General features: G+C 45.0%; 1 protein-coding gene across 2 annotated transcripts in view; it reads left to right on the top strand.

The window, feature by feature from the left end:
• Positions 1 to 12,671, top strand: part of ZC3H3 (zinc finger CCCH-type containing 3) — an 80,565-nt gene that overhangs the window by 17,516 nt on the left and 50,378 nt on the right. For both annotated transcript variants that reach the window (XM_068129199.2, XM_078784328.1), the window contains exons 7-10: positions 159 to 228; positions 1,045 to 1,176; positions 1,895 to 2,079; positions 2,526 to 2,719. In XM_068129199.2, coding sequence (XP_067985300.2) covers positions 159 to 228; positions 1,045 to 1,176; positions 1,895 to 2,079; positions 2,526 to 2,719 — 581 coding nt within the window. The remainder of the gene's footprint in view (positions 1 to 158; positions 229 to 1,044; positions 1,177 to 1,894; positions 2,080 to 2,525; positions 2,720 to 12,671) is intronic.

The raw sequence follows: 12,671 nt of genomic DNA, 5'->3' as shown, positions 1-12,671 counted from the left end.
GTGCCACGGAGTTCCTCCTTCATCCGTCTATGATCCCATGTGGCTCGTCGTCACAATGTTCATTTTTATGTTTATTCCTTTGTTGTCGTGTATTATCTGTCTGCTTTTATTTTATTTTATTTTCATTGCAGTTTTTTCTTCCCCTCCCATTCTGGCAGATTTATCCGCGGCACTTGCAAGAAGACAGATGGTTCCTGCCAATTCTCACACAAAGTTACTAAAGAGAAGGTGGGATGAGGATCCATGGGTTTTGAGGGCTCGTCAAGACGCCATCGGTTGCCGGTGACGCTAAAGTGCTCAAAATTTCACTGCACTTGTAACCGTTTCATTTGGCGTCGATGTGCGGAAAGCCGCTGATTATTCCCAAGAAAATTCAACATGTATTTGAACATGCAAAGAAAAAAAAAAACAAAGCTTGAAACTTTTTTACTTATTTGATTTGCTCGAGGACTTGTTCATTACCTAATGGCATTAAGTTGCTATTGTTGGTGTACCCCTGTACTTATCAACCAGTATAGAAATTATTCACAACTAATGGCAAATAAGTGGTTTGAGTGTATGAATTAACATGGAGGAATTGAACATGCCTCCTTGATTAATGGTGTTCATCAATTTGATTGAGCTTGGGAAAGTAGTCCAACTTGTTTGTGGGAAATCACCAGCGCAATGCAATTTGTCTCATGCCTTGGATGGCAGGGTTCACCTGTGAAAATGTGAGTGGAGTTGAAATTTTCATGGGTGATTCCTACAGGCCCTTCGTCATGAAGTGAATGGTTGTCCAACGATTTTAACCTCAGATCTTCTTTTTATGAAATGCATGCGAAGGTTGCTCAAAAAGAAAGTCGAACTGGTTGTCGCCATGTCAGGTGACTTGTTGTTTTCACTCTGCTGGAAATGCAAGTTGGACTCGTGTAACTGCTGGACATTTTGTTTGCACCGATGTACTTTGATTTTGTTGTTTATCAAGTCATATCCTGTGTATGTCTTTTATTTAATTGTTGTTGCTCGTTTGATTGCTATATTATTATTTATTTCTGCTCCTAGATGCCCGTGTGCAGATACTACATCCGCGGTATGTGCAACAACAGTGACTGTATGTACAGCCACGTTAAAGTTTCTCACAAGGCAGGTGTTTGTGAAGACTTTGTCAAGGGATACTGCCCTTTGGGAGCAAAGGTGATTCCTTTTGGTTGCAAAAGTTTTACTGCTCGCGTGCCTAATCACACTGCACCATCGCAGCGGTTGGCCACATTGTGCCTAAGATCAATGAGTTGTGGTTACAATTTGTTGGGGCTGTTTAGTCAGGCGGCAACTGTGGCAAGCAAAAGAACGGGTGATTGGCTGGGCTTTTCAAATAGAGATTACATCAACTGCGACTGACATGAAACATATGGGTTTGCATGTGTGCCTCATCAAGAAGATCTGCCACCTGTTTGCACATGAGGATTTAGGCTTTCTCTGTACAGATTGGTTTTTGTTATTCCATCCTTCTGGATGTGCCAGCTACTTTCTGGAACCCACGAATCGTTTGAGAAAGCTCTATAATCCTCTTGAGCTAAATTTCCCGGGATGGTTACATTGCAAAATTTGAGAGAAATAACTGCAGATTAAAGTAGAGCTTATTTCCGTTCATCTTCTTCCTCCTCATTTTTAATTTACATTTCTACTCGTATTTTATTTCAATGTGTTCTTTTTATTTGCTTTTCGGGTTGTGGAGATGGTATTTTTGGCAGGAAATATAGTTTTCAGACTGGGGGATATAGCAAAGGTCGGCTTGGTCATTGCATCAAAACATTGCAAGGACTCTAACCCAACAGCTTTGGGGAAATGACCATGGCACACAAAATCTGCTGGTTTTAACAGTGTGTATTTTTTCTTTCTTTCCTGGGCCTAGTGCAAGAAAGAACACACCTTAGAATGTTCAGAGTTTGTTGCCAGTGGGAAGTGCTCTCATGGTGCAACTTGCAGGCTACATCACCCTCACACCAGGAAGCACAAACACAAGGCTATTGCACCTGAAGAGGGGCTTGCCCATACGAAGAAAAAGGTCCGAGGAAATGGGGCCAGACCGTCAACGAGGTAAGCATGGTCGTTAGCCCACTGTGAGGAGGGTGGACAGGTGGTAGTGGGAGAGGGCGGGGGGGGGGGGGGGGGGGGCGAAGGGTGGTGAGCAGAGTGGCAAAGACGGTAACAGGCCTTATGATGGCAATGATGCAACGTACAAGCTCCCTGGGTTCGCATTGGTATTGCAACTATTGCATTGACTTTAACACATAGTAAAGAATTTTATTTGAGCCAGTTGGCCATCCAAATTCGTCGTTTTGGGTCTTGGGCTTACCCAGATATATTTTACATGCTTATTTAAAGAACCATGTGGGAAGATGTCTGCCTCTTGTGAAATCTGAGGGATTCTGTATAATGGATTGCAAAAGCAGAGTTTTAGAGCTGTAACCCTTGCCTTGATTGCATATAACATTCCGTGGGGCCTTTTTTGCAACAAAACTGGCTATCTCGCTTTTATTCAGTTCCAGTGGTAAGACTTCTGCGGATTCTGTGACATCTGGTGCACGTGCGAGGTCAAGGGGGCAACAGGATGAGGACAAAATGTCAAGTTGCAATAATATTGGCCGTCTTCCATCTTACATTGCTCTGGATGAGAGCTCTCTGCTGGAGACCAAAGTACCTGAACCTCATTTGGCTGAAAAAGCTGTTATGTCTGGTGAGTTGTTCATGTATGCATGAGGGTTAGTACATATAAGAGCATGTGGGAAAGCAATGTTAATGGATGCATGAGATTGATGAAGAAGATTCTGGTGGCATTGGGGACTGCCGGTTATGTTGGCAGTGTGTGTGGTCTGTTCTGGAGAGAGTCTGAGGGAGGGGTTGTAAAGTTTTGCCAAGCTCGGCTGACTTTCCAAACTGATTGCATCTAATTTGCTGTATTGGCAGGTTTCTATGGTTTTATTTACTTCCTTTTTTTTTTTTTTTTGCCTGTACATGTTTTTTTGTTATTATCCTTGTTATGAAGCCTCTTCCATCCGTGACAAAGAGCTCTGTGGAGAATCGCAGATGGAAATGGCATTGTGCAGATTGAAGAACAAAACTGAGCAAGAATTTTAAACATCTTTGTGAACCGATGTTGTATGTCATGGATTTTAAAATGTATATATACAGTACATAAAATACCAAATACTTATAGGGTATTTTTTACATCTTATGTATGTTATTGTCTAAATACTGAATTGTTCCTGGACTCTGAATCCTGAAAATTCTGAAATACGGTAAAATACTGAAATACGGTATTCTGAAATTCTGAAATTCTGAAAGAATAAATACTGAATACGGTAAAAGGGGACCAAAAAACCAACAACAACCACGGTTCCCGAAAAAGGCCAACCCCCGCTTCGCGGGGAAAAATGGCCTCTAAAGGTGGTTTTAAAAATTTTTTTATGTATGTTATTGGGAGAGGAAGGAGCTTTGGAGAGGGATGAAAGGTGTAATTAGAGAGATGATGGTGACACTGAGATGGATGGGAGTGCCGGAAGCAGAAATTTGGTTGGTGGAAGGGATGTACAAGTGAGGAAGGGAAGAGTTTGGGTTGGTGCTGGGATGATGGAGTTCAGTGTGAACATCTGTTTAAGGTAGGGAAGTGCTCTCAGTCCACTCCTGTTTATCATGGTGATGAAGCTGGTAAGCAGGAAGGTAAACATGAAATATTCTGGGGAGATTGTATGCGGACGATCTGGCTGTTGTGGTGGAGTGAGCAGGAAATGCAGGAAGTACTGGAGAGTGAAAGGAGGCATTTGAGAAACATGGGCTGAAAATGAGCACGGAGAAGACGGATGTGATGGAGGTTGGGCAGTAGAGAAAATAAATGAATACCAGGTTAGAGGGGAAGGAGATCAAACAAGGAAATAGGTTTGAGTATCTGGGTGAAACAGTGACCAGGGATGGTAAGTCAGAGGCAGAGGTGCTTAGGAGGATTCAGGTGGGTGCTAATGTATGGAGGAGGGTGGAGGGTGTAATGACAGACAAAGATTTCAAGGAGATTGAAAGGAAAGGTTTTGATATCTTGTGTAACGCTGGCCTACCTTCATGATCTGGAGACGGTGGCACTGACAGAGAGACAACTACAGAGCCTGCAAGTTTGCGAGAACAACTGGGTCAGCAGGATTGTAGGATTGAAGATGGCGGCTGGAAGGAGAATGAATGAACTGAGGGAAGAGATTGGTGTGCAGATGAACTTGATGGGATGCTGGCTTTTTTCACCATTGAGCCTTTGCTTTTTTTCACCAATCACAGGATTTTCACCATTAGGATGGTGAAATGCTGGTTGAAATGGGCTGGGCATTTGGTGTGGATGGGGGAAGAGAGAATGCCAAAGAAAGCAGCGATGTTGAGAGAACAAGTGAGGAGGAAATGAGATAGACCATGGCTGAGTTGGGAGGATTATGTGAAAAGGGATACAAGTAAGGTGGGGGTTTGTTTTTTTTGTATACAAGATCGAGGCTCGTGAAAGAGCTAACATTAATCACACAGAAAGACAAACCGACACATAAAACATATAACATGGGGAGCGGGAGACAAGATGGGGCAAGAGGGGGAGGAACACAAACACAACATCTGAAAGCAGGGACATCGAGAGATCTGTGGGAGGGAGAGGGCTTTGGGGGGGGGGGGGGAGGCATGGGAAGGGGGGTGGGAGAGGTATAAAACATATGGACACTGCCAGGACTTCCAGGAAAGAAGTTGGAATTTCAAACAAGGTGGATCTGGGGTGAATTAGTGGGGGTAGAAAAGATCAAGGTTTTGGATGGGGAAAGATAAGAGATGGTGGTGAACAGCTGTTTTAAAGACCTGGAGGGAGGAGTGGGATTGAAGGGAGTGTGGGAGTTTGTTCCAGAGGCGGAGAAAAGAGGAATGAAAGAGTGAAGGTGAGCAGAGAGCCGAGATTTCGGCAGTTTAACCATCAGAGGGTTGCTGGCAGATCTTGTGCGACCTGTAGGAATATTTGGGGGACAAAGCACAGAGAGAGCTGGGGGAGCAAGGCCGGAGAGGAGTCGGTAGAAGAAAGAAAGACCACCTACCTGTCTGTGGTGAGTGAGTGAAAGGCCCTCGGAGATAGCTTCATCACGGGAGATTCCAATGATTCTGAAAGCTTTGGTTTCAACAGCGTGAAGCCGAGCTAGGTGTGAGGCAGGAGCACCGGCCCATATAGGGGAGAACAGTATTCCATTGAGCTGCGGATGAAAGCCTTGTATGTGGTGAGGAGCTCAGGTGTGCTGAGGAAGGACTTCGCACGACGGAGGATGCCCAATCGGCGACTGGCTTTGGAGGCCAGCTTGGAAATGTGGTTTTCCCAAGAAAGATCATGGCAGATAGTGAGACCCAAAAGCTTGAGCGACATAACTTCTTGGAGAGGATTGTTGAGAAAGTAGATGGGAGGGTTGTCCAGTCGATCTTTTCGGAGAGACATAGTAAGAGTGTGAGATTTGTCAGGTTTGAAAGACATGTTCTACTTGTTTGACCAGTCTGTGATTTTGTCCAGGTCTTCAGAGAGTGAGGAGACTGCAGACTGCCGATCTGAGGGAAGAGGAATGGAGCGGCAGAGAGTGGAGTCATCAGCAAAGAGATAGAGAGGATTTTCCAGAGAGTCGGAGAGATCATTGATAAAGACCAGAAAAAGCACAGGGCACAGAACACTGCCTTGGGGAACTCCAGCCTGAACAGGAAGGGGAGATGAGAGAAATCCATTCAGGGCCACACGTTGTCTACGACCAGAGAGGAAGTCCGCAAGCCATGCATGGAGATTTCCATGGATACCATAGGAGGAGAGTTTGGTGAGCAGAGCTAGGGTGCCAGACCGTATCGAAGGCACGTGATATGTCAAGGGAGACGGCTCTGATTTCCTGTTTGGCATTGAGGACCTCCATCCATTGTTGAGACAGCAGAAGCAGCATGTCCAGAGTAGAATGACCTGGTCTGAATCCAAATTGATGATCGGAGATCAAGCCATTGGAGAAGAGGAAGGATTTGATATCCGAAGCAATGATGGATTCCATGACTTTGCTGATAATTGGGAGCAGGCTGATTGGTCTGTAGTTGCAAGGATCTGTTTTTGCGCCTTTTTTGTGTAAAGCGGTAATGTTTGCTGATTTCCAGGATGCTGGGAGATGACCTTGAGCAAAAGAGAGGGTGAAAAGAACAGAGAGGGTGAGATAGAGCGGCAGAGCAGGATTTTAGGACCTGTGGGCTGATGCCGTCTGGTCCAGTTGCAGAATCAGAGTCGAGGTTTGACAAAAACTTCTCCACCTTGTCAGGAGAGAAGGACACAGAGTCCAGGAGCAGTTGGGTTCAACTGGGAAAGGTGGGAACAGAGAGAGATGGGTTTGGGACCCAAGATTTTGAGGCAAACACAGAGTTGAGGCATTCGGCTTTGTCACGTGCGGTGTCAACTGTGTAGTCATTTGAGGTAAGGGAGGGGATGGAGGGGGATCAAACACCAGAAACGGATTTGACCAGACGCCACCAGGATTTGGAGGAAGGAGACAGGTTTGAGAGTTCATTCTCGAGTGTGGAGAGATAGTGCTTCCTGGCACTCCTGAGGGCAGACACACACTTGTTCCGAGCTTGGTGGAAGGAACTGAGATTGCCTTCAGTTGGATTAGCCTTCCAAGAGGCAAAGGCAAGTTGTTTCAGGGCAACTGCCTCACCACAAGATTCAGTGTACCATGGACGGGCGGAAGGGTAAGGCAACTGAAGACGACATGGGATAAATCTGTGCATGAGAGAGAGCAGTTTGCTTTGGAAGAATTCCCAGGATTGGTTGATGTCAGAGGCAGTGGAGATGGGAGACCAGTCCAGATGAATGATGGCTGCTTGAAGACCGTGCCAGTCGGCCTGAGTGAAATGCCAGACTCGGCGACGCTGAGGAGGCTCTCTGAGAATGGCCAGAGATGTCCACTTTAACAAGCACATGATCAGAAGAACCGATTGGGGCAGAAGAAGAGCAGCAGACATTAGCAGGGAAGTTTGTCATAACCACAAGCCTAGAAGAGAAGATACACCATTGACAGATCCACGTCGGGAAATTGACAGATTGTGTCAATCCCAGTGTGTCGCAGAAGTCCTTTGCTGAGGTGCCATGGCTGGTGAGAGATGAACCCACACCCAGCCAGCTGGCATGATGACAGTTGAAGTCGCCACATATGAGGAAGAGAGAGTTGGGATGAGTGGATAGAAGTTGGTCCATGTTGTCAGACAGTGAAATGTAAATGGAGTCATCACTGTTTGGAGGACGGTACAGAACACATATGAACAAAAGGTGGGAGCGGAGAGGAAGCCGTAGCCAGAGGTAATCCTGGGGGTGAGGTGGAGAGAAGACCAGTGCAAGGAGAGTGAGGAAGAGAGTTTTTGATAAAGATTGCCACCCCACGACCAGGACGAGGCTCAGGTCTATCATACCGGAGGAGGGAGTAACCAGGAAGAGATATTAAGGAATCAGAGACATCTTGAAGGAGGAAAGTTTCTGTTAAGCAGATCAAGTCTGGATTGTCAGAAGCAACCTGTATGGAGAGATCAGTCAGGTTTGAGCGAAGGCCCCGGATGTTTGAGGTCCATACCGTTAATGAAGAGAGAGAGGGAGCATCGGGTACAGGACAGGGGAGGGGAGAGGTAGGGTAAGATGAAGGATGAGAGGGGGAGGTACGGAGAGCAGTTGATAGTGTGTCAGAGATTACAGAAGAGAGAAGGATGAGGAGAACGAAAGGTTTGATGGTGAAGGGATGAGGCACAGTGAGGGGTTGTTTGAGGGGGGGCAGAGGAAGTAGAAGGGGAGGAGGCAGCTTTGAGGAGGAGGAGGAAGGGGTGGGGGGAGAATTGGAGAGGAATGGTATGGGAGGAGATTTGAATCGGAGGGGTTGGGGGGGAGTTTTGAAGGGGAGGAGTGAGGGGGGAGTTTAGGAGGGGAGGGGCAAAGGGGGAGTTTAGGAGTGGAGGGGCAAGGGGGGAGTTTAGGAGTGTAGGGGCAAGGGGGGGGATTTGGAGGGGATTGGCAAGGGGGGAGGTCAGGAGGGGAAGGGCAAGGGGGGAGTTTAGGAGTGGAGGGGCAAGGGGGGAGTTTAGGAGTGGATGGCGAAGGGGGAGTATAGGGGCAAGGGGGGGATTTGGAGGGGAGGGGTAAGAGGGGAGTTTAGAAAGTGGATGATTAATGAAAGATGAACATTGATAACAAATTGGGTTTATTGTGATTTTCAAGTCAGCAATCCGATTAAGAACGATGGAGGAGGGATGGAATGAATGTGAATTTAGAGCATGCAGTGATTTAGAGTTATAAGGGATTGAATTTATTTTTTTTGAAGTGGAATGAGTTGGAGAGGAAATTGAAAGAAGCCTTTTAAATATGAAGAAAAACAGCATGTTGTGAAATACCACTGAATAAAACACTGAAGGGGAAAGTTTAAACATATTTATATAATATTTAAACAGAACCGTGAATCCCACCCTTGGTTGGAGGGTGGAGAGAGTTGGCTGTGGACAGAGGGGAGTGGAGGAGTATTGTGGTCATGGCAGGGCCAGAGCTTGGTGGCAGGGCCAGTATATATATATATATTCACGTGAAAAATTAGGGACACCCCATGTAAAGTTTTGACTTTTTCAACATATTTCAACATACAGCTATTTGATTTTCATTTCAACAATATTGATAGATAAAGGTGATAAAATATAACAAATATCATCAAACATTTACATTTTGTAGTCCATTGTATAATTTAAATGAACATATATGCAAATTTCGCCTGTGGAAAAAGTAAGTACACCCCGACATTTATCACTACTTCAAATACCTAAAATTAGAATCAGGTGCACCAGCTCAGGTGCAAATGATTAGAACATTGTTAGAGAGGATCTTGGAGGAACCTGTCTTATTTAAACCTCAGACATTTAGTTTGGTTTGCTCTTTGTTGTTGAAGTGTGCGGCGTCACCAAGCCGAGATCAAAAGAGCTCTCTGAGGCCTTCAGAAAGAAGGTTATAGATGCCTTCGAGTCTGGGAAGGGATTTCAAAACCCCAACAATTAGAAATCAATCATTCTACTGTCCGGAAGATCATCTACAAGTGGAGAAGATTCCAAACAACTACCAACTTGTTCAGGCCAGGTCGCCCCAGCAAGTTCAGCCCAAGAGCAGACCGCAAGATGCTGAAAGAAGTCTGAAAGAACCCCCACAATGTCATCACGGGACCTACAGGTAGCTCTTGCCACCGTTGATGTCAAAGTGCACGAGTCTCCCATTAGAAAGAAGCTGCACAAATTTGATCTACATGGGAGGTGTGCCAGGAGGAAACCTTTGCTCTCCAGAAAGAACATCAGGGCAACACTAAAGTTTGCCAATGAACACCAAGGCAAGGAGCAGCACTTCTGGAACAATGTGCTCTGGACAGATGAGTCAAAGGTAGAGCTATTTGGCCACAGAACCAGAAGGCATGTTTGGCGAAAACCGAAGACAGCATTTGACCACAAGAACCTGATACCAACTGTAAAGCATGGTGGTGGAAATATTATGGTTTGGGGCAGCTTTGCTGCATCAGGGCCTGGGCAGCTCACCATCATAGAATCCACTATGAATTCTTCATTGTACCAGAGGGTGCTTGAGGATGTGAGTCCATCTGTCGGCAAGTTGAAGCTCAACCGAAGGTGTACCTTGCAACATGACAATGACCTGAAACATACCAGTAAATCCACCAAGGAATGGCTGAAAAGAAAGAAATTGAGGCTTCTGGAATGGCCAAGTCAAAGCCCGGATCTAAATCCCATCGAGATGTGGGGGAATTTGAAACGAGCTGTGCATGCAAGAAACCCCTCAAACATCGCACAGCTGAAAGAATTCTGCATGGAGGAGTGGGCAAAAATTTCTCCCAGTCGATGTCAGAGACTGTTAGTTATAAGAAATGCCTACTTGAGGTTGTTTCTGCCAAAGGGGGAAACACCACCTATTAGAGCCAAGGGTGTACTTACTTTTTCCACATGCGAAATTTGCCTTTATGTTTGTTTAAATTATACAATGGACTACAAAATGTAAATGTTTCATGATATTTGTTATATTATATCACCTTCATCTATCAATATTGTTTCAATGAAGATCAAATAGCTGTATGTTGAAATATGTTGAAAAAGTAAAAACTTCACACGGGGTGTGCTTACTTTTTCACGTGACTATATATATATATATTAGGGTGGTGCTCAAAATAATTGTTTTTAAATATTTACTGGGACATGGCTTTATGTTGTTCCTTTTGTTCCAAAATGAAAAGACACCAAATATGAAAGCAATCTGATTTTATTTAGGGGTGCCACATCAGCCTTCAAACTAAAGGTGTCTACAAAACTTTTCTATATATGGATCGAAAGCAAAACCAGAAGTTTGTTTTATGAAAATCCACCCTCCACTCACTTTCTTTGTATTCTAGCAAACACAAGTTACAATAGCTGCACAAATTGCACTATATTGCTATGAAAACTCAAATTCAATGATAACAATCCAAATGTTCAGTTCATAAAATGAAGAGACACCATATCACATAATATTTAAAAACCCAAATACAGACTTGGCATTTAATATGGAATATTTTTTTTGTGGGGGTGAACTTACTTTTCAAGATGTCTTAGAACCAAAAGTTCATTGGAATTATGTTGAAATTATTCTAGATTTTGTTAATGTGACCTTTAAAAGAAACAAAAACCACATTTGACATTTCGAAACAAATAAATTGATCCTTGAAAGTGATGTAAACTGATATCGAACTCAATTCATGGACAGTACTGTGTTAAACTTCTGTACATTTTCCAGAAGTATCTCTTTATTTTGCACATTAGCCAAAAATTTTTTATAACAAAAACAAAAGTTAAATTACGACTGGGATTACGGACAGTAAAATTACAGTTCAGTACTTCGTGTAACCCCCAAGAGCATTCAGGAGAGCACGTACACGTTGAGGCATGCTGTTCACGAGATTTGCCAAGGTTTGGACAGGAATCGCTTGCCATGCAGTGACAATAGCCTGCTGCAATTCATGCACAGAGGTCGGCTGCTGGTCCAAGTGGTCGATTTGATGCGTTAATTCTGCCCACACGTTCTCTATCGGATTCATATCCGTGGACATGGCAGGCCACTCCATATGCTCTACACCACGGTCAGCAAGAAAGTGTTTGATCATGCAAGCACGATGAGGCCGTGCATTGTCATCTTGGAAGACAAAGTTTCCTCGAAAGGCTGCACGAGCAAATGGAAGCAATGTTTCTTCCAGAATGGCCCTGTGCTTGAACTGGTTCAGGTTTCCATTCAGAACAACCAGGTCAGTTTTGCCCCCTGCATGAAAAGCAGCCCAAACGGTCACCCCACCACCTCCAGATTGGACTCTTGGCACTATACAATCTTTGTTGTAGGCTTCATGCACTTGTCCGCACACTCGGACGTGACCATCTTGACGATAGACCAGAAATCTCGACTCGTCACTGAAGATCACGTGATTCCAGTGTCCTGGCTGCCATTGACGGTGCTCTCTGGCCCACTGCAATCGGCGCTGGCGGTGTTGTCTGGTCAGGCGTGGCTTTCTCAGGGGACGCCTGGCACGATAGCATGCTTGAACCAGTCGTTGGTTGACTAGCCTTCTGGATACAGGCACATTTGTCAGTTGCTGCCACTCAGCCCTAAGCCGATTAGCTGACTTGGTCGGCCATTGCGGACTAACCGGTGCAGCTGGCGATCATCCCTCCTTGTGGTTCTGCGGGGACGTCCTGGCCTCGGTATTGGACTAGGGACACCCCTCTGAGCATTTCGTTTCAGGATCTTTGACACCTGACCTTGAGTGATGCCATACTGCCGAGCAATAGCACGCTATTTCATGCCGTAATTTCGTAAAGCCACCACTCCATGACAAACAGCATTGTCGAGTTGACGGACCATCTCCAGATGAAGCGGCAATAACTTTTGGAGACGTGCAGCAGTTGTTTTCCACTAATACAGAACGCAACAACCCTTGTATACCCGACTGTGAAGCCAATCATCAAATGCACCTGTCCGTACATTTTGCCACGCCACCTGTGATATAATCCTGTTGTTGACTTCTTGCTGCGACAGACAATCAGTGACATGGTTCTTTTAACAAATAAATCACCAAAGTGTAACAGAAACTCACTAGATTGATATACTGAGTTAAGAAAGTAAATCCAAGTCAAGAAAAAAAAAAATTCCATATTAAATGCCAAGTCTGTATAATGAGAAATGTAACTCCTATTTCTGGGCCTGTTTCACCACTGTTGCCTTCTTGGCATCGGGGTACATCTTCCTGTGAGCAGCAACAACTTGGAGCAGAGCTTGCTTTTGCTCTTCATCCTTTGTAAGGAGCTTATTGTAGTCTTGTATCAATGCGACACCCCTTTCTGCCCTGTCGTTCACCACGACTAAGCCACTGGCGGCTTTCTTTGCTTCCTGAAAGCTGGTTTCTTGCTCCCATGAACCAGGATCCTTATCCATCCAATCAGTTGGGGTCCCTAGGATGCTGAAGAAATGCTTGGTGTGTTTTGTTATGAGGCCAGCGATTGACAGGGCGGTTCCTCGTTTGATAGCTGGTCTCTTTGGAGAGGGGTTTTCACCGTCATTTTTCAATGCTTCA

The sequence above is a fragment of the Myxine glutinosa genome, chromosome 9 (assembly GCF_964187855.1).
Source record: "Myxine glutinosa chromosome 9, kmMyxGlut1.1, whole genome shotgun sequence".
NCBI lineage: Eukaryota > Metazoa > Chordata > Myxini > Myxiniformes > Myxinidae > Myxine > Myxine glutinosa.
This window is presented reverse-complemented; position numbering and strand designations above follow the sequence as displayed.